This window comes from Neomonachus schauinslandi, chromosome 6 (assembly GCF_002201575.2).
Source record: "Neomonachus schauinslandi chromosome 6, ASM220157v2, whole genome shotgun sequence".
NCBI classification, from domain to species: domain Eukaryota; kingdom Metazoa; phylum Chordata; class Mammalia; order Carnivora; family Phocidae; genus Neomonachus; species Neomonachus schauinslandi.
In genome coordinates, this window is record NC_058408.1 from 121,811,239 (window position 1) to 121,833,127 (window position 21,889).

General features: G+C 42.6%; 1 protein-coding gene across 1 annotated transcript in view; it reads left to right on the plus strand.

Annotated features, from left to right (window-relative positions):
* PLCE1 (phospholipase C epsilon 1) overlaps positions 1–21,889 on the plus strand; it is a 272,899-nt gene that overhangs the window by 225,198 nt on the left and 25,812 nt on the right. Inside the window, exons 8-18 of the mRNA XM_044916220.1 lie at positions 611–793; positions 2,201–2,318; positions 3,132–3,288; positions 6,023–6,145; positions 6,231–6,367; positions 9,030–9,268; positions 10,747–10,808; positions 10,891–11,056; positions 14,197–14,304; positions 15,408–15,524; positions 17,390–17,548. Of these exons, the coding sequence (XP_044772155.1) occupies positions 611–793; positions 2,201–2,318; positions 3,132–3,288; positions 6,023–6,145; positions 6,231–6,367; positions 9,030–9,268; positions 10,747–10,808; positions 10,891–11,056; positions 14,197–14,304; positions 15,408–15,524; positions 17,390–17,548 (1,569 nt within the window). The remainder of the gene's footprint in view (positions 1–610; positions 794–2,200; positions 2,319–3,131; positions 3,289–6,022; positions 6,146–6,230; positions 6,368–9,029; positions 9,269–10,746; positions 10,809–10,890; positions 11,057–14,196; positions 14,305–15,407; positions 15,525–17,389; positions 17,549–21,889) is intronic.

Consider the following 21,889-nt stretch of genomic DNA (forward strand, 5'->3'; position numbering starts at 1 on the left):
TGGTGTTCTCAGTGCCCTGGGCTCTCTATCCTTGGTTATCAGTCACTCAAGAGGACAGCAGCCCAGCTATTTTCTTTCTTTATTTTACTGAGTATAGTTGTTGACACATAATGTTACATTAGTTTCAGGTGTGCACCAACTATTTAATAATATGTTTTCTCTGTGGTTATCTCCCCAGAGCCCTCTGAAGTAAATTCCACGTATGCCACATACTCTGTATTTCAAGTCAGACTGTCCCAAGCATCAAACTAAGTAAAAAACAAGCAACAACAATAAAGAAACAAAAACCTTCCTGAATATTCCTACAGTGGTAATTCTGGAATGTAACCTCTGAAACTGGGAAGGGAAGTTTATTTTCATCCCACTTGCCCGTGGCCCATAAAGCACATCCTTGGAACTCAGCAGGGATGTGACCAGGACAACAGGATGTGATGAGACTTCCAACAGAGTCTGACAGTTAGGACACAGGGCCACTTGGGTGGCCAGATCTCTAGTCTTCTGTAACTGCCTGTGCTCCTCCACCTCTGGGAATTTACTAGAAGCCATTCATCTATTGACTTCCCCATTGCTTGCTGTTCCCTCATGCATTCAGAATGTGATTCTCTTACAGGAGGACGGACGGTATGAAGGCCCAACTTTGGCTCACGCTGTGGAACTCTTTGGTGGCCGGCGATGGAGTACACGCAACCCCAGCCTTGGGATATCCACAAAGAGTGCTGAGAAGCCCAGTGTGCAGAGAAACAACACCTTGGGCATAAGCACCACCAAGAAAAAGAAGAAAACCCTTATAAGGGTAGAGTGTTATTTATGACACCTCAGACCCCATCATCCAGGACCGTTGTATGGTCTACATCACCTTAGCACATTTGGGGTGGGGACGAGATGGAACAAATGAAATGCAAGCACTTGCCAAGCACCTCCAGGTGCCAGGCGCAGTGTTGGGAATTGTGTCAACACCTGAAAAAGTCAGGGGCCTCAAACAGTGAGGACTCGGTAGGAGTCATGGTGAAGCCATCTACAGAGTGCTATGGGAGCAGACATAAGGAAGATCCAGGACTAGGATGCAGGCAGGAGAGGCTTCGCAGGGAAGCCGACAGATGGGTCTTGAAGGATCAGACAGACAACGTTGTGGGGGCGGGGGGGGAGCATTTCTGGCAGAGGTGGCGGGAGGGAAGCACGAAAGACTTGGCTTGTGCAGGGAAGCATGCAGAGTTCTGGGTTCATGCTCCACGCTGAAGCATATGCTCTGTGGTGGGCAAGCAAAGGCTAAAAAGACCAGGGATCTGGTTATAAAGATCTTAGAGGGCCAAAATGCTCAATGTAGAACATAACTTAAAATACAGTATCAAGAGAAGCAACCTGAATGTCCATCCATGAATGAAAGATCAAGGGAAGGTGAGGTATACATATAATGGAATACTGTTCAGCCTTTAAAAAAGAAGGAAATCCTGGCACGCGACAATGTGGGTGAACCTGGAGGACATCACCCTGAGTGTAATAAGCCAGTCACAAAAGGACAAATGTGGCATGATTCCACTTAGATGAGGTACCTAGAGTGGTCAAGCCCTTGGAAACAGAAAGTAGGATAGTGGATGCCAGGGGCTGGGGGGAGGGGCAAAGGGGAACCCGTTTTTCATTGCGTCTAGAGTTTCAGTTTTGTAAGAGGAAAGAGTTCTAGAGATCTGCTGCACAACAAGGCACATAGAGTTAGCACTACTCTACTGTACACTTAAAAATGGTTAAAGTGGTAGAATTTATGGTTTTTACTGTGGCAGAAAATATTTGGTTAGTTACCACTATATATTCTATATTCATTATATGGAGATTATCAGTATAACACGATAGTGTGTTTTCTCCATGGTTATCTAGAAAAAGTCCCACACTTTGTGTATGAGAGGCTGTTGATGCCTAAGCCAAGCTTTGTCTGCTTCATAATTTGGTCTCTATGCAGAGATGCCAGGGGCTGTGTGTCTGCTCTTGTCAGCCCCCTCCCCCAGGGAGGGCTGCTATATCAGGGAAAAACAAGTGGGTTAATGTAACGTGAGACTCCTGGGTCAGCCTTCACAGGGATCTGTACTGGTTTGGGGTGGGGGCGTATGGAAGGTGGGGCAGTCAGAATATAGGGACCTGCCTGAGCTGCAGCAGTGCCAGGAGGGAGAGAAACCCAGAACGAGGGATATTGGCATGTGTGTGTTCCCAGGGTGAGAGTGGAGAGGCGGCCGACGACGAGATGGCCACGCGGAAGGCCAAAATGCACAGGGAGAGCCGCAGCCGGAGTGGTTCCGACCCTCAAGACATGAATGAGCAAGAAGAATCCGGTAAAACCCCCTACTAACATCTGAGGGGTTTTTTTATTTTATAGGGAAAATATGCATTTGGTTTTCAATTGTGACTTAAGTACTGTGGACATTCTTAACTATTTGTCTTGTTAAATATACTTATCTTTATTTATTTATTTTTAAAGATTTTATTTATTTATTTGACAGAGAGAGACACAGCAAGAGAGGGAACACAAGTAGAGGGAGTGGGAGAGGGAGAAGCAGGCTTCCCACTGAGCAGGGAGCCTGACACAGGGCTCGATCCCAGGACCCTGGGATCATGACCTGAGCCGAAGCCAGATGCTTAACGACTGAGCCACCCAGGCGCCCCTAAATATACTTATCTTTGTATTTAACTAGATAGTGGAACCCAAGAGGTACTTCTGCAAGTTCTGTGTGCTTGGAAGAAAATTCTCATTAATTAACTTGGCCTCATGGACAAAGGATATGAGATACACAAAATCAATGTGGTGGATTAGACCAGACCAGTGATTCTCAACCACGGCTGAGATTATTTTTGAAAAATATCTGGATGCCTTGGTGGCACCCCAGCCCCAACTGAGTCCAACACTCTCTGGCTGGGACCTGAACATCTCTATATTTTTAAGCTCCCCAAATCATTCTCATCTGCAGCCAAGGTTGAGAACCCACCACATGAGTCCACTCATCAGAATATTTTGATGCTTCTTGTATAGAAATTGCTTGCATAGATGGATTTGCTCAGACATTCAGAAGCAGCTTTGGTGTTTCTTTGATTTCGAGGGAAAGGGTAACCTGACGTCATTGTCTGGTTTCTGTGTTTCTCTCTTACAGAGGCGAATGCCATCATGAGCCTTCATAACACTCTGCCTTCCAGAAGAGCCCATTCTTTGACCACGGCTGGGTCTCCTAACTTGTCTGCCGGGACATCATCTCCCATCAGGCCAGTGTCCTCCCCTGTGCTGTCTTCTTCAAACAAGAGCCCGTCCAGGTGGGGCCTTAACATGATAAAACAGAAGGACCCTTCATTCAAGTTGTGTAGAAGGGCATTATCTTCCAGTGCTCTGTGGAAAGACTGTCTCTAATTTTGACTTAACAATTACACTGAAAACTGAAAAACCCCCTATTTTTAAATGCTTCTAATTTTCCTGATTTTTACTCCTGTCTTCTCGCATTACTGTAATTGCTCCTAACCTAATTATTTGACAGACCAATCCTTCAGTAGCACTAACAAAACCCAAGCTGTGATTTTCTGAAGCTGCCTTGTCAAATATAGTAACCGCTGGCCACGGGGTGGGGGGTGGGGGGGGAGATGGCTCTTTAAATTCGATTTTAAATCTATAAAAATTAAACAAAATTTAAAATTCAGTTCCTCAGTCACACTATGCCCATTAAAAGTGTTCTTAGCTACAAGTGGCTAGTGGCTACTATACTGCACACTGCAGAAAGAGAACATTTCTATCATTGCAAAAAATTCTATTGGATAGCACTGTTCTAACTGAGGAATAAAGTAAGTTTTAACATAAGCCACTTTACCCTTTGCTGTTAGGTAAAATATATTTAATACTCTTCTCATATATAAGACAAGATACACCTGTCTGGAGAAATGAATGTATTAGAGCAAGTTAGGTGTGTTAAGGTATAAGTCTAAAGCTGGTGTTATAGTAAATTATTTTATAAGGTCCATGCAAAGTACAGATTTGAAACAACATCTACCCTCTCAGATGAAATAATATTAAGAAAGCAAAACAAAGGAATTAGAATGCCATACCTTCTCCCTCAACCCCCCAAAAAGTTTAAGAAATGCAGAGGTTCCAGACAGAACCAAGATAAAACAGGCACTCTTTACTTTATTGAACAGAGAAGTGGTAGGAGGAAATGGGTCTGTGCACTGGCTTTGGAAATATTAATTACACACTCACACATGCACATATGCACACACACACACACACTTTCTCTCTCTCAAGGAAGTTTGCTACTGATAAGAATCCCACAGTAAATCATCTTTTACAGGGAAGCCTTCTTTCACAATGTGAATAATGAACATAATTTAAGCTCTATACATTCAGATTTCTACACTTGGTGAAACTGAGTCAAAGGTACATGGGAATTCTTTGTACCACTCCTGCAACTTTTCAGCAAGTTTAGGTTTGTAACAAAATGAAAAGCTACAAAGAATCAGAACTCTTTATATTTCAGCCTCTACAGTATCCTGGGTAAATAAAATACCCAGAGAGAACTTGGATGAAGTGGCTTTCCCTTTATTTCAACTACTCAGGAACAGGAATGGGAAGGACAGAGTAAGGGAGGAAAATCTTTTTAAAGAGGTAGGACTAACATGCCAGATGCAAGATCATCAGGCCCTCCCACAAGAGGACAGGGGTCAGTGCAAAGAGGTAGGACTAATATGCCAGATGCAAGATCATCGGGCCCTCCCACAAGAGGACAGGGGTCAGTGCCCACCAAGTAAGCTAAAACCAGAAGATAAGACAAGGCAAGGAAAGAAAAATTAGCCCAAATGCTGTTCAAGGAGAAAGCAAGGCTGAGCCGTAGAAGGGGAGAGACTGGACAGTTCCCTAAAGTCTAAGGGAGAAGGGTTCCTGCAGAGAGTGGCTGACCCAGAACAAGAAGGGAGGAACACAGGGAACATACTTGCTTAAATGCAAATGATAAGTAACTTTGTCAGACCTTTTTCCTCTTCCTGAACCTCCACCCTTTGCTTCCAACACCACCTTGGGGATCAACAGCCCATGCCTACAAACAACTACAAATCCATCCTTTGTAATACTCTTCCATGTACCGAGGTGACTTTCAGATATCAACACAAAATAATTTTCCACAAATAAACACTATTAGCAAGATTCAGTATAAACTGGCTATTCATTACAATGGCCTCTATACTTTCTTGTATATTTGAAATATTTCAAAAGTAAATAAATAAAGCCCAAAAAACGAAAATGAAAAAAAAAAAAGAAAGAAAGATCCTGTTTATTGATTTGACTAAAAACCAATCAAAACATTTGTTATACTATCCTGTCAGGGAACCAGTATAGAAAATAATAGTGTTGTGAAACAGCTAGACTGAGTTTTGACCGAGTGGACTGATATTTTTATATGGCATATACAGCCTTGGCAGGTGCAGATATGTTATAGGCAGAATTGGCTTCTTTCCATTCTTAATATTTTTGTGACTCACATTTTCCATTAGTATTAAAAGCCCTTCCTGGTTTTCATCTAATAACTGGTTAAGAAAGGGAAAAGAGAAGACATTGATACGTTCGGGACTTTCTTCCTAAACATGTTTCTGTAATTTAGAATATGGGAAAGAACGTGCAGATTTTTCCACAGGTTGCGCTTTTGAAAAAGCATAGGTACGTTTGAAAAAAAATGACTTTTCTTCAGAAACATTGAGTTCAAGTTGTGTCCTCCCACTGACCTGTGATTTCAAAGAGCTGTTTTGGTTAGCGGAAGGATATTAACCCTAGCCTTGTGCCTTATTCCGTAGCCTATAAACATGAAGTGGTTTTGCTGCGTCATATGTCTTATTTACTCTGACACGATGTAGATTAATTTTGAGAGAAATGACAAGAGAGTCCGGAAAAGAGCCTCAATCTTAAATGACTTGCGGTCCATCTTTTCGCCGGTGTTGCTCCCCAGGGGGCGCCCGTTGGGGCAGAAGGACGCGCCGCCCCGGTTTGCCTGTTAAGGCCGTGTCTTTGTTGCAGTGCTTGGAGCAGCAGTAGCGGGCACGGGAGGATCAAAGGAGGAATGAAGGGTTTTCAGAGCTTCATGGTTTCAGACAGTAACATGAGTTTTGTTGAATTCGTTGAGCTGTTCAAATCATTCAGGTACGGCGTGCTTTCTTCTGAGGCTTTCTCAGCCCCACGTTTGTGCGGCAATACTAATCGCGAGTGTTTTCCATCCCCCGCCCAGCGTGAGGAGCCGCAAGGACCTGAAGGATCTCTTTGACATCTACGCCGTGCCCTGCAACCGAGCCGGCTCCGAGCCGGCCCCCCTCTACACCAACCTAACAATCGAGGAAAACACCAGCGACCTTCAGCCTGATCTAGGTTTGTGCAACCATGTAATATTTCCCGTGGAGACCTTTCTCCCTAAAAGCGAAGGTTGGAGATCCAATCACACAGCCCCTCAGCCTGTCCCACGTGGCGCGCTGGTACCTGCCGAAGGGGGGGAGCACTTTGAGGATTCCTTCAAGTTGTCTTGGGGATGGGTACTGTTGGCATTTTCGACAAGGAAATTCATCATTGTGTGAGTCTGTTTAGGCATTCCGGAATATTTAATCAACAGAGCCTTCCAGTCCTTCTGACAATCAAAAACCCTCTCTCGCCCATGTCCAAATGTCCAGTAGGTGTGTGGTGCACCACCAATGTTTCCCTGCCTGCAGGCCGACAGGTGCTCAGCCCCAGGGTGGGAGTTGCCCGCCCTTTGACAAGGAGATCTTTAGTGACTTGAGCAGAGCACTCCTGCTCAACATCCAGGACACTTTTCCGAGTGTAACCTGGAATGTCTGCCTCCTATGCCCCGCTCACCATCACCACTATGATCACCACCACTGATGCATGGTAAGCCCTTTAGTTTGCTCTTCTGTTCTCTCGGGAGACTAGAAACGCAAAGAAGCAGAAACAAACTGTCCTCTTTTATACGGTAGCTTTTTTATTACTCAAAAACTTACACTGTCCTCAACTAAGACTATTAAACTTTTCAACTCTAGTCACAAAACATGCATAACTATGGATTAGTCAAGTAGTTGCACTTGTTAAAAAATTAATAGACATTATTTTTCTAGAGCCGTTTTAGGTTTACAGAAAAATGATTGGAAAGTACAGAGAATTCCCATACACAGTTCACTCCTGAACAAGGCAAGGGTTAAGGGTGCCAATCCCCCACACAGTCAGAAATCCACATGTTAACGTTTGGCTCCCCCCAAATTTAACTACTAATAGCCTGCTCTTGACCAGAAAATCCTTACTGATAACATAACGATAAGTTGATTACTCCATATTTTGTATATATATATATGTGTTATATACTATGTTCTTATAATTAAATAAGCTAGAGAAAAGAAATTATTAGAAAGAAAATCATAAGGAAGATAAAATCCGTTTACAGTATTATACTGTGTTTATCAAAAAGATCTGCCTACAAGTGGACCCACACAGTTCAAACCTGTGTAGTTCAAGGGTCCACCGTACCCTCCCCACACACGCATACACCGTTTTTCCTATTATTAATATCTTGCATTATTAGCATAGTATATTTGTGACAGTTGAGCTGATATTGATATATTATTATTAACTGAAGTCCATAGTTTAGTGTTCACTGTTTGTATTGTACATGCTATGGGTTTTGACAAAAGTATAATGATCTGTAGCTACCATTACAGTGTCATACAAAATAGTTCTGAGGTCTTAAAAAATCCCCTGTTCTCTGCCTGGTCATTCTTCCCACCTTACCTCTGAACCTCTTTTTACCGTCTCCATAGTTTTGTCTTTTCCAGAATGTCTTATCGTTGGAATCATACAGTTCGTATGTAGTCTTTTCAGATTGGCTTCTTTCTCTTAGCAAGGTGTATTCAAGGTTCCCCTTTGTTTTTTCATTGCTCGATAGCTCATTTCCTTTTATCATTGAATAATACTCTATCGCGTGGATGTATCACCATTTGTTTATCCATACACCTTTTGAAGAACATCTTGGTTGCTTCCAATTTTTAGCAGTTATGAATAAAGATGCTATAAACATTTGTGTGCAAGTTTTGTGTGGACCTAAGTTTTCAACTCCTTTTGGTAAACACCTGGGAAGGCAGTTGCTGGATCGTATGAGAAAGCCCATCTTTAGCCCTGTAAGAAACTGCCAGCTTCTCTTCCAAAGTGGCAAGCATTAAAATGGCCATACCAAAAGTGGTGCCAATGTGGGACACCTGGAGCATGGCTGGTGGAGGTAAGAGTTGGGCAGTTTCTTACAAAATTTCATATACTCTTGGGGCGCCTGGGTGGCTCAGTCGTTAAGCGCCTGCCTTCGGCTCAGGTCATGATTCCAGGGTCCTGGGATTGAGCCCCGCATCGGGCTCCCTGCTCGGCAGGAAGCCTGCTTCTCCCTCTCCCACTCCCCCTGCTTGTGTTCCCTCTCTCGCTGTCTCTCTCTCTGTCAAATAAATAAATAAAATCTTAAAAAAAAAATTTCATATATTCTTACTTGCCAATCCAGCAATCATACTCCTTGATATTTACCCAAATAAGCTGAAAACTTATTTTCACACCGAAACCTGCACACCAATGTTAATTAGACTTGTAAAGGACAAAACAACTATAATTTTAAGAGTTCATCTTCCCTGTCTGTAAAAGTAAAAATAAAGTTATTCTCAATTTTAGTATATGTGCTGCCGAAGCGAGCACAAAATAAAGTTATTCTCAAAAACCAGAGTTCAAATTCAGCCTGAAGTCCCCAACTGAATGTACAGTTAGTTCTCTTTTAATACCCTGAGCTCATGGGCTTTCAAGATCACTGACCTAGTTCTCTCTTAGCTTATTTTATTTATTGATTGATTCATTTTTTGTTTCCTCAACTATGTGAAGCCAGGAATAAGCACTGAATTTGATGGCTTGTGTAGACAGATGAGTGAAGAGACTAATTCCACACACCATTATCTCCAAAATGAACTTTATGAAAGATTCTGGCTAGCTTGCCCATGTTCTGTGGGTGCTTCTATTTCAGATTTACTGACCAGAAATGTCTCGGACTTGGGGTTGTTCATTAAGAGTAAACAGCAGCTGTCCGACAACCAGAGGCAGATATCTGATGCTATTGCTGCTGCAAGTATTGTGACAAATGGCACTGGGGTTGAGAGCACGTCTCTGGGCATCTTTGGGGTTGGCATACTCCAGCTCAATGACTTCCTCGTCAACTGCCAGGGAGAACACTGCACTTATGATGAAATCCTCAGCATCATCCAGGTATGTACTCATTTCATATGCACGTATGTATAAAGCCTCTGACTGTTCTAATTATTTTCTGCTAACCATACTGTTTCTATACTTTTTTCCAGAGCCTTTAAGTCTGGGTCAGAAACAGAAGGGTTTCATTAAATACCGAGAGATGCATTCTTATTTACCATACAAATAACATAGATTGCAAGCCTTCTCTTGGTGACTATTATAAGGGATCAGTACATGATTCCTTCTTGTTGTTCTAGCACACGTAATAAAATGAGTATCCTAGGTTTTCAACTTCTTTGATCATTTAGCAAATATTTATCAGCTCCTCCTACGGGCCAGGTTCTTTCCAGGACCTGGGATACAGTAGTAAGTAAGATCGCGCTCTGGCCTTCACCTAGTGGGTGAGGCAGACAATAAATAAAGATAGAATGTAATTTCAGGTATTGATGGATTCTGAAAAACTCAAGCAGAGTAAGGGGATGTAGTGATGCGGGAGGCTGAGAGGAGTAAGCACAGGCCACCCTGAGGAGGTGACAATGGGGCTGAGCCCTGAATCAAGAAGCCGCGTGAAGGTCTGAGGAAAGAGCATTCCAGGCAGGGAGTAGCGAGCTCAAAGACCAAGGCAGGAGCAAGACAATGAAAAGGCTGGTGGAATAGGAGCCCCATGAGCCAGAGGCACAATGGTAGACATGATTCCAGACAGGTGGGCAGGGGCCAAGTCATCTGGGCATTTTAGGCCATGGTAAGGAATTTGACATGGAAAGCTATTGGAAATTTTTGAGCAGGGTAGTAACAGGATTTGATTTATGTATTCAGGAAGTCACTCTGGCCCCATTGGGAAGTAAGCTGTGCTGGGAATGAAGTAGAAGCAGAAAGACCGGGTAGGAAGCTATCCCAGTAGCCAGGCAAGATATGATGATGGCTTCCTCCAGAGGGTGTCAGGAGATGGGCTAGGACACTCATTCAGGCCACACCACATACATTAGGATCAGTCTGGGTTTTCAACCTCCCTTGTAAGCCAACTGGGCATCAGTGGATTCGCTGCCCAGCAGTTGATCACTGGAAATGCTAACGATATAAGATTATGATCCCATGGTCCGGTGCTCACTCTACTACTATTGTGTGGGAGCACAATACTGAGTACTCCCTCTGACTCGTCTCATTTTGCCTCTCCACCGCTCTGTGGTAGCTGCTTATCCCCATGTTCACCTGGAACACGCCAATAACCATTTGTTTTCATATGAATCAGCCTTATCCTTTTCCCTCGCTCTCCCTTTTTCTCTTAAATAAATACGCTTCGTATAATAAACGCACATATAATAAATGTTTTCTTTGGGACTGAAACACTGCCTCTTACCACTGCATAACGAAATTAGTTCAAATATTTGGTTTAGATGTTTCCTGATGAAAACAGAACACCTTTAAAAAATGATATGGTGGTTTTTTTCCCCTTAGTTTCCTTTACCTAAATAACACTCTTTTTGTGTCCCTTGCAGAAGTTCGAGCCTAGCGTTAGTATGTGTCATCAGGGGCTACTGTCATTTGAGGGATTTGCAAGGTAACTTTTAAAGTCTCTTTTGCCCATCATTTGAGAGTAACTCTTTTCCCTATGCAGGCCTAAGAAAATGTGTTTCCTCTAGGTTTCTGATGGATAAAGATAATTTTGCCTCCAAAAATGATGAGTCACAGGAAAACATTAAAGACTTGCAGCTGCCCCTCTCCTACTATTACATTGAATCTTCTCACAATACCTACCTCACAGGCCACCAGCTCAAAGGAGAGTCCTCAGTGGAACTCTACAGTCAGGTACAGAACTCCACATGGCATGTGATTTCCATTAAATCTTACTGATGTAACCCTTAAAGTCACAAAACCCTGATCCCCGACTCCTTTGAAGAATTTACCAGCTATTTCATGTGAAATGTGAGGAAACATGATGTGTGGGAAAACTGCCTATACGTACAGTTGTTTTCTTCTTTTTGTTTTCTTTCTCCCTCCTATCTATACTTAACCCTTATACTAGGCAAAAAAAAAAAAGGTATTTGTTTGAGACTCATAGCTTTTAAATCCTACTTTGTCTGACCTACTCCTACTAAAATTAGATTTTCCCATGGGAAAATCAATCGTTTCACTAAATGCTAAATAAATCAATATATTATAGTGGGAAAGCATAATAGAAAATGCAACAGAATTTCTATGAAGTTAATCTCAAAGTTTTGTTTATTTTCATTTGCAATTTGTTAGACAATCAGTCCATCCCTACGGTAACCAACTTATGGAACAAAAATTTACAAAGACTGTAGGCACTGTCCCTACACACTTAAATTCGTGCAAATGTTCTTGGAAACTCCTAAGGGTCTCTGGACTAGAAAAGGCATATCCTTTTGACCTTAACACCAACTCTCAATGATCTGCATGTCAGTTGCCTCTGTTATATCTTCTGCAACTTTCTCATCTATTCTGCCTGTTTTCTGACCTCCTACAAGAAGAGTTAATCAGGAAGAAAAGCGAGGCTAGGCCCAGGAAATACAAGTGTGTGGTTGGGAAGGGTGGGGTAGGGAGGATGGTCACGTATGAGAATTATCGTTTACACAAACCCAGCAGAGTTGAGGTTCCTTTGTTCTCCACATCAGTCCAGATATTCCTCAAGCATGGGTCAAACTTCTGTCCCAAAGCTTATCTGGTATGGAATTTGTATTTTAAACTCTAAATTCTGAAGGACTTTTATTGTGAAATGAAGATATGTCCTTAGAGTAGTGATTTTCAAAATAGAACTTCTATGGGGGGGGGGGACCTCAGCAGGGGACATTGAGAGGAGCAAGCAGCAGAGTAGGAGGGTAGGAGGGCCCCATCCCCTACCCCCACTGTAGCTAATGTCCTATTCTTCTTATGTGCTTTACATATGACCCTCCATTTGCACAGAGAATTCCAGGGTTAAAAAGGAGTTTGAAATCCATTGTTCTAGTTCTAGGGGAAAGAAATGAAGTGTGTGTGTGTGTGTGTGTATGCATGCATGTGCACGTGCGTGTGTGTGTGCAGTGTGTCTGTGTGTTTCTCCCAGGAAAATGGGCAGGGGCCAATGTCCTAGCTTTAATTCCTACCTCACTTCCCTATTTGACCTCCAAGAGGTTTTTTTAACTCCTTAATATTACACCCCGAGTAGAGATTGTCACAGCCTTTGAATGAGGTACAATAACCCCTCAGATAGACTCACAGACGTGGTTAAACCCAGTGTGAAGATCCCTTGTAGCTTATTTCTTACCAGTCTCTGCTTTCCCTCAGCCCTGCTAGTTACCTCCTCACCTTCCTCCACGGGACAAACCGGGAGTGAGGAAAAACCCTGTTCTCACCTGGAATTTCCAGCCCTGATTTTCTTCTTCTAGCCCTGTGTGGAGGTCTTAATGTCATGCAGACTTTGGAAAGCCCTGTAGTCTTTTCATGCTGAAAAACCATCTCCTGTGCTGCCAGTCAGCGAGCGAGCGTTCTCCCCAGTGTGGCTCACCACGGAGATGAAGCAGCCTCCAGCTCCTGCTGTCATTCGACACCACAATCCTCAACCCAGAGCAACATACCTCTAGATACTGTAGCTGCTGGAAGAAGCTCTTAGCCTCGGGAGTTTAGGCCCCAGAATCGGTTCCACACGGGCCATCGGTCACCTGGGAAGACTGGGTGCTACATGCCATGCAATGGGAAGAATCTAGCAAGGACCTCATAAAAAAGATTAAAATAAGAGGGATTCCACTGAGTTTTGTTGCAGTAATTCTAGCGGCCACTCACCCACAGTATTGGATTGCTGTCACCTGGAAATAGTTATATGGAGTTTTAAATCAGTGAGTTGGCGCATTCACAGATACATCCGCCTTTTGGTTTGCTTTACCCTTCCAATACATGGAAATCTTTTAAGATAGTTCACAAAGAGAGTATATGAGGAAGAGGTTGCTGCCCGGAAATATTACAGAGCTGCAACCCGAGCACATGTGCCAGGAGCTCTGCATTCGGCTCCCCATCCAGGGGAGCAAATAGGTATCATCTTACCTAATTCAGCAGTGGAGCACTTTACTGAAGAGGTTGTGAGACAGGGGGCACGTGTGTTGTGATTGATCCCTGATGACTGCTGTGGGTATGGCAGAGGGGAGTTTAGGGATTATTTGCCTCTGTTCTACGACTAGACAGCAAGACAAATCCTTGATGACTGCTTGCTTCTACTCTCCTGCCATGCTCTATGTTCACAGGAAAGGCATTAGCCAGTGGCAGAATTTGGGTCTAAATGGAGGAGATTTTATTCTGATTGGAGTCATACAAATGTTTAGCCAGTTCATTAAGGAATTGGTGGCCTTGTTTGCTTTGGCCTGCAACCTCATCCCCTTTACCTCTACTCACATTTGCCCAGGTAGAGCACTAGCCTCGCTCTCTCATTTCAGCATGTACCCTGTGTATGTCCCTTGAGGGACCAAAGTTGCTGGGAAAATAGTCACATGGTTTTGCTATCAAATTTACCTTCCAGGGATGCCTGGGTGGCTCAGTTGGTTAAGTGCCTGCCTTTGGCTCAGGTCATAATCCCAGAGTCGTGGGATCAAGTCCCACATCTGGCTTCCTGCTTAGAAGGGAGTCTGCTTCTCCCTCTGTCTGCTCTGCCTGCCTCTCCCCCTGCTTGTGCTCTTCCCCCGCCCCCCGCCCTCTGACAAATAAATAAAATCTTTAAAATTTTTTTTTTTAACCTTCCAATAGTATTCAGCTCTGGTAAAAAAAAATTCTTTCCACCATAATTTGTTCTCCCCCCTAATTCATTGTGGCATTTGGCCAAAATGCACACTTTATTTTAGATCTTATGCCCTTCTGCTTTAGCCCTAATCATGAACACTCATATGTAGAAGCATTTGTGGGTTTAATTTGAGGCTCTGTGTCCATTTGCTCATCTGGGGTGAATCCATTCCTTGATCATACAGGTCCTCCTGCAAGGCTGCAGGAGCGTGGAGTTGGACTGCTGGGACGGAGATGATGGGATGCCCATCATCTACCATGGACACACACTGACAACCAAGATCCCCTTCAAGGTAATGCTTCACATGTTCCTTAAATCAGATCACAGAGTCATTGTCTTCATCAGTCCTTTACATGAGTGACTCTTCCAAATTATACCTTAGGTTGGGGGTTCTCATCCTGAGCCTATCTACTTCCCAAAATTGTGTGGGATGTGCACATGTTCATTTTTCTGGGAGTTGATATAGAACTCTCATTAGAGTCTCATTCACCAGAGTTTAATAACCATTACCTTAAATGAGTTATCTTGTAATAATATTGTTGCAATTTTTACATCATAAGATGATATACAAAAGGCAGGGGCTTTTTTTCCTGCTACAGGAATTAAAAGTCATTTATCCTGGTGTCCCGCTGACAAAGACCAACATCATGTGTTAGAAGATGATTAAATAATTAATATTATGAAATGAGAATTGGTTCCACCAGGGGAAGTCAGTCACCCAGAAAGACTAGTCTCATTGGATTATTGTTTCAAATTCTAAATAGTTTATTAGTTCATTGTGCAGTTACTATCCTCATTCAGAGTGGTTTTGGCTGTGTAAAATCACTTTTCTCTGAACTGTGGCTAGGCTGGGATAGAATACTATTATTTCTGTCTTATATGCAGAGAGGATAGATAAAATGCATTTTCTCTTTAGCTCATTCTCCTATTCATCTCTCTTAAAACTTTTGTACTCTATATTGAGAGAAGGAGGATTTGAGAACTGTGTTTACATGCACACATAAATATATGTATATGTCTTATTGCCTCATGTAGATTGATTATAAACTCCCTGAAAGCAGGAAAATATCTTAAGCCTCATTATTTTTTATGTTGTAACAACACAGGCCTTTTACCTAAAATGTTGTCAGTATATATACTGATTTGTTAAATTTGGCACACTAATAGCTGTTCCTTATAAAGTATGCGAACAAAACTCAATATGAACAGTTTAATGTGTTTATAGAAAACAGCCTATCATCGTGCTTAATTTGAAAATACATTTGAAAAGATAAAAACCATTTTGGCCAGAATCTTCTGCATACAACAATTTAGGTGCTTTCTGTGGCTATAAGTACTTCTTCTGACACCCTGGACAGACATCTGGACTCTAATGAGCTGCTCTGGCTCTCACAGGAAGTGGTAGAAGCCATCGACCGCAGTGCCTTCATCAACTCTGACCTGCCCATCATCATATCAATTGAGAACCACTGCTCATTGCCTCAGCAACGAAAAATGGCAGAAATTTTCAAGGTAAGCTATTATAGCTAAGAGTTAGGATGGTATCTTGGCCTTTGTCCTGTCACTGTTGCTTTTATATGGAGCCACCATGGACCACATCACAGGGGACCTCAGCCACGAAGCACATACAGTTAGGGTCCCTCAGACCTCAGAAATGAGGGTGCCCTGGGAGCTTGGGCTCCCTTTTGAATGGTCCACCTTTTCAGCTGAAGTGATGAAACATTGTTTTGTGGTCTCCTGACCATTTCCAGAAAGCCTTAGAGATAAGGAGAGAACAATTCTCCAGTGCTTCTGGCACCACAAATCAGTGATGACACCTGTCAGTTGTATGTGGAAAAGCTGAAAATACCTCAGGGCAAATCAAATTTTCTTGTGGCTGACACTACAGATATGGGGATCCATGTTGGCAAAGAGCTTAGACTGGCCAGAACAGTTGCTATGTTAACACTTCCTTATACAGGCAAACTAGAATGCAGACAGATTTAGGATCAAATATTCCATTATATTTCCCCCTTCCTCCACTGATTGAGGCACTTAGTGGAAATATGGCTCTCAGGGGGAGAGAGGGGCATAGTCAAAGGAAAATGTCCCCAAATACTTACGCCAACAAAACTAATCAGCTTTTCATATTGCCTTTCTTTTGCCATCATTTAGAATTATGGTCTCAACTTTTTGGACTGTATACTCCATCAGTAAAATACTGTAGTATGTATTCCTATTGTATGTTTATTGTCTTATTCATACATTATATACATATCCTACTTATTAGCATATTTTATACCTTAATTAAAACATGCAAAAATGGACTGGGAAAGGGAATTACAGAGAAAGGGTCAAGTATAGTATAGTTCTTATACTATTATTTGTTAATGGTACAAAATCCCTTTTTGCTCTCATAAAAATTTTTAACAGTAAATGTATTATTTATTTATTATCTAAGTTTTTAGTGGGAGTAATGTGATTGAAAAATTTTTGAAATTTTTTTATTTCCTTTTTTTATGTTCAGTTAGCCAACATACAGTACATTATTAGTTTTTGATGTAGTGTTCAATGATTCATTAATTGCATATAACACCCAGTGCTGAAATTTTTATTAGCGACATGTATGTCTAGCTTTAGGTTTAGTTTATTATTTCAGTATTTGATTTGAACGGCTATAGTCGCTGATAAAGACACCTTACAGAGAAACATGTAGGAGATAGAAAGGGGGTGTCATTAGCTGCTCTTGTCAAATCATAGTACTAATTTCTCAATTCCATTAATGAGGCTAAGGTACATTAAACACTATTAAACTTCCTTTTTTTATTAAAAAATTACTGAAGATAGAAAATGTCATATTTTCCACCCTCACCCCAATGGATCGTCTTGTTCCTACTGCCACCACCCACCTCCTTGAGGGATACACATTCCCCTTTGGAGGCCAATGCTCAGAAAATCTTTGTGAGAAGGGTATGGGCAGTTCTTTACACTAAATGGTGGCAGATTCTCCCCATTACCTTTCATCTTTGTCACCACTCCCTAGCTACTTCAAGGTTTCTATCCTTTTGGCTTCTTACCCACATCTGGAATGGATCATATTCTACAAACCACAGCCTCTAACTGAATCTCCTTTTCTTCTTTAGTCTATCAGACCCTAGAGTATTTTCCTAAACAGAGCTGTCCCCACCTGGAGAATGGCCTAGATCACTCCTCCTGACCTTCTAACCACCTCCCTTCCTTCCAGTAAGAGAGTGTTGGCAGGGAGGAGGGACACCACTTCTTTCCTACTTTCTCTACCTAAGATTTGTAGAACCTTTCAACTGAGCTGAAATATCTAGTTGAATAATTCAAGCATAGGTAAAAGACACTGATTGTGTGTTTTCCTTTATTCTTTGTAGACTGTGTTTGGAGAAAAACTGGTGGCTAAATTCCTGTTTGAGAGCGATTTCTCAGATGATCCAATGCTTCCCTCACCTGACCAACTTAGGAGGAAAGTGCTTCTTAAAAATAAGAAGCTAAAAGCCCACCAGACACCAGTGGATATCCTAAAGCAAAAGGTATTCTCCTCTCATTATAGAGGCTCTGGGTATGTGGTGTGCCCAGGACTAAGAAATCAGTGTTATTCTGACCTTTCAGATGACCTGCAGGGTAACCAGTTTTTGATGATTGAGTTTCCTGGAATGATAAATTTGAGTTCTGGCTTTCCTGTTAATAGACTAATAAGAATTTTCCTCCCACTCACCTAGAATTTTATTTTATGAAATTAATTTCACATGTAGAATGCACCTCGTTGTTTAATTTACTCTGAGAGAGATAAAGTGTGACTCTTGTCTCTGGACCTGGACTTCACAGCTGTCAATCCCACAGTGGTTGCTGTGGTCCCCTTTAGGTAAAGGCCCCTATAGAGAGACCTCCCTCTACACACCGTAGGGAGAGCCCCTGCAGAGAGAGCACTTGGTCAGTCAGTATTGGAACCCCAATACCAGCAGCCCTGTGGTCCCAGCATGGAAGTTGATGTTTCACTGTGGCCTGTGGACTCCAGGGCACCCCCCAATCTGCCTCACCCACAGAGATCTACTCCCCAAGTATCCCAAACCTGCTTGTGTAGAGAGCCTTCAGCCCAAGGATCCATGAAAAAGTTTAGGTCCAGAGCTGCTGTGAGTTCATATGCCAGGTTTCACATATCCCACAGAATGACAGCTGCCAGAATTATTTGTCTTATTTAGGGCTTTGTCTTTATTTTTGGGCCTGAAACGCCACTTTTAAAACTTAACAACAGCCAGGGGTTGTCACACGAAGCTTGGTACACTGGTGCTGTTCCAGCAGCAGGGACAGTCCAGAGCTCAACCTAGGTCATGGTCAATGGCTCTTAATTTCTGTCTGTGCCATCACCCCAAGCCTCCAGGCCCTACTCCAGTCTTGCTTCAGTGGATTCCAGAGAACAGAGAAGTCAGCAAAAGGATTCTATGAGCCCAACAAATTTAGAATCTTTGTCCAAGGTCATCAATAAAAAATCTCAAGTCTAGTTGAGTCAAGTGTCCAGCTTGACCTAGTTGAGTAATCAATTTGTAACAATCATCAAATCTTCTAAAAGCCCTAATTTGTAGAACTCACAGGTAAGTTTAAAGTCAAGTGATATATAACATGATACTGGAGAAAGAGCATTAGGTGTGGAGCTAAAATACCAGTTTCCAGTCTCTGGCTCTCTCACAAACCAGCCATGTGACCATAGGCCAGTCAGTCTTTCTAGGCTTCCATTTCTTCATCTGTAAAATGGAGATGTTAAGGTAACTAGCTTCACAGGACCCCTCTGACACTAAAATCGCCCAAAATCTTTCCCAAAGTGAATCATGGAACCCCTGTCAGAATTGCAGACCACTCTGTAAACATTTCATTGTCCCACTTCTCAGACTCTATTTCCAGTATTTCTTGCCATTCTAGAACATTACTGCTTCCCTGAGGGGTCCTTAAAGAATCTTGTCATCTGCTGAGTAAGTACCAGGGAGTTCCCAGGTTGTCCAGCTCACCTGCAGCGGGATTCCAGGCTGCCCAAAGTCCAGGCTGAGTTAGAAAGGTTTACGTGATACCACCTAAAAATTCAGTGATTCACCAAATGCTCAGTGACTTCAGATGCCTCAGAGTGGGGGAGGAAGGTGAGGTCAGAGGCTCCATCATCTTTGAACTTACCGTTCTGAGCAGAAAAACAGATATTTACAGAATGTCCCCAAACCAATCCAGCCAAGAGATCCCTACTGATCAAGTTTGCCCTGAATGGAGTGGCTCAGGATTACCATGGATGCTGTAGAAGTATGGTCATCAAATTTTTTTGCTCAAATATCTCAAAAATTTTTTGAAAAACTGTATTTCTCACATGTATTTTCCCCTTTTATACATTTTTAGGTTGACATTAAAAATTTTATCACAAGTTTAAATAGTTACAAAGGATTTATTTTCAAACGTAATATTTATTATATATAAATATAGATAACATAAATTATATACCAATATAATGTACAAAACAATCCTCATTGTCAAAGATATCAGCCCAGTCAGCCAGATTATGTTTGGTCAGAAAAAGTGTGACTTTATTTTTTTTAATTCAAATAAACATTCACCCCTATGATAACCATCTCACTTTTGAATAGTAATTCTAAGATGGATGGATGGACAGACAAAAGGAAGGAAAGGGAGGGAAGATAGAAAGAGACAGAAACAGGGATGGATGGATAGATAGATAGATAGATAGATAGATAGATAGATAGATAGGCAGACAGACAGACAGACAGAGACAGATAAAGGCATGGAGCCTTGAATGTGTTTGTTGCCTGGGTGAAATAAAATGCTCCGGTCTTTAGTTTTTCAAGACACTCAGGAGCTCTGCATTCTCAAATGACCGTTTGCTACCTTGGGTGGTTTTCACCTCACCTCATGTATCACAGATTTTTTTTCCCCCTTGGGAGGTGAGAGTTACACTTTTCTTTTGTTCAACAGGAGAAGAGCAATCATGGCAAGAGCGTGGGGAAGGGAGAACCAGCCGACCATACTCTTGTTCGCAGGCAGTCCTATTTTTTAAAGAGTACACATAGAGCTTGAAAATCTTGAATCTAGAAATTGATTCCTTTAAAAATAAATGAAGCTGCACATCCCTAGAAGTCATGTGTGTACCCCGGAGGTACACATTTTGAAGATCGCACATAGCTCTTGGCCAAGAGTTGCAAAACCAGCCACTTTGGGGGTCAAGCAGAAACATAAATATGAGGGGCCAGCTCGTTGTATGCCAGCTGGAAGCAGTCAGGATGGGAGTGGAGCTTGCATGCCCTCATAAATGAACAGTTCTAATTACATTCTTTTTAAAACACTGAGCCAGCCACACCAGCCTAGTCTGGAGGGGAAGTCAGCCCTGAGGGCCACCAGTTTGAGCCCTCGGTTAGGTTTACCTGTGTGCAGGTCTGGACTCTCACAGCTGCTCCAGAAAGCCCGGCATTTGTTTGGGTTCCAGAAACCACAAGATCTATGCTGATGGGCTTTTGTTAGGAAGTCATGTAGCTAAAAGAGTAGCATGTGTTCCCCGGCCCTCCGCAACAGCTGCGTCAGTAACTGACTGCCCAGGACGGGGTGCTTTTTCTTCAACACTGTCCCTCCCTGCTGTTTTCTTTCCTCAGCAACTACTGCCCGCTCCTGACTGCCAAGCAGACCCAGCTGCCCTGCGCATACCTCTGTGGTCCTCTAGATGCGGTGGGATCTTGTAGCCGTTGCCTCTCCCGTTCTTTGTTACTTATGCAGCCTCCAGTTCACAAACGAATGCATCGTGCTATTTGAGAAGTCTTTATGCTGAGCCCAAATCTTGCTTCCCGTTCCTCCTACTCCTTGGCACTCCTTCCTCCCTTTGCAGCTGCACAGACTGATTCCATATCTAGAGAGCTAGCATGTGTCTCCCACCAGCTTTTCTCTTCTCCAAACTAAACAGTCTTGTGGTATCAACTGTTTCTCACAGGATATGGCTGCTCAGACTCTTTACTTCCCACTAAGAATGTTTAGGATATTCTTAAATTTGTGGATGTTCTTGAATTTGTCGATCTTAAGATGTGATTTCCAGAACAAGTCAATACTCCAGATAGGGATCTGACAGCACAAGGAGGACAGTGAAGCCATCGCCGCTCTTAACTTGGACTTTATACCTCAGTTAATGCAGCCTGGGACTGTTCTCACTTTTAAAATTCTTCAGTGCACACTGGGCTCCTGTTGAGTGTGTGCAAAACAAAAAGAGTTCAGTTATTTTCACAGGGACTGCTCTTTGGCTAGTCTCCCCATGTCTTCAGGTTTTTACACTTAATTTTCAACTTTCATGGGCAGGAGCCTCACATTTATCTCGGTTACATTTGCTCTTCTTGGTTTTGGTATGTCATTGCAGCCTAAAAGGTTCTTTGTGAATTTTGACTTCTGATGTCCAGTGTATTTATTAGCAGTTTTTCAAATAGTGCCTTAATCCTTAAAGTTGCCCTTGAGCCAGATGAGCAAGCAGAGAGCCCAGCCTGTGGTCCTTCTTGCAGATCCTTCCTGGAGTTTAGATGATTATCACTCCTGTCTAGTGCCCTCCTCTCCTGCAGCCCACATTTCCCCAGAATCTGCTTCAGATTCTTTATTTATAGACTAGAAAACTGAGGCCCAGCCATTTATGTGACTTTCTCAAAGCCATCCAGCTCAGAGTAGCAGAACGAGGATTCAGATTCAGGTCTTTAGGAAAGACTCTTTCAAACGTAATATAGAAGTCAGAATACAAGGGCGCCTGGGTGGCTCAGTCAGTTAAGCATCCAACTCTTGGTTTCAGCTCAGGTCATGTTCTCAGAGTCATGAGATCTAGCCATGCTTCGGACTCCATGCTTAGTGTGGAGTCTGCT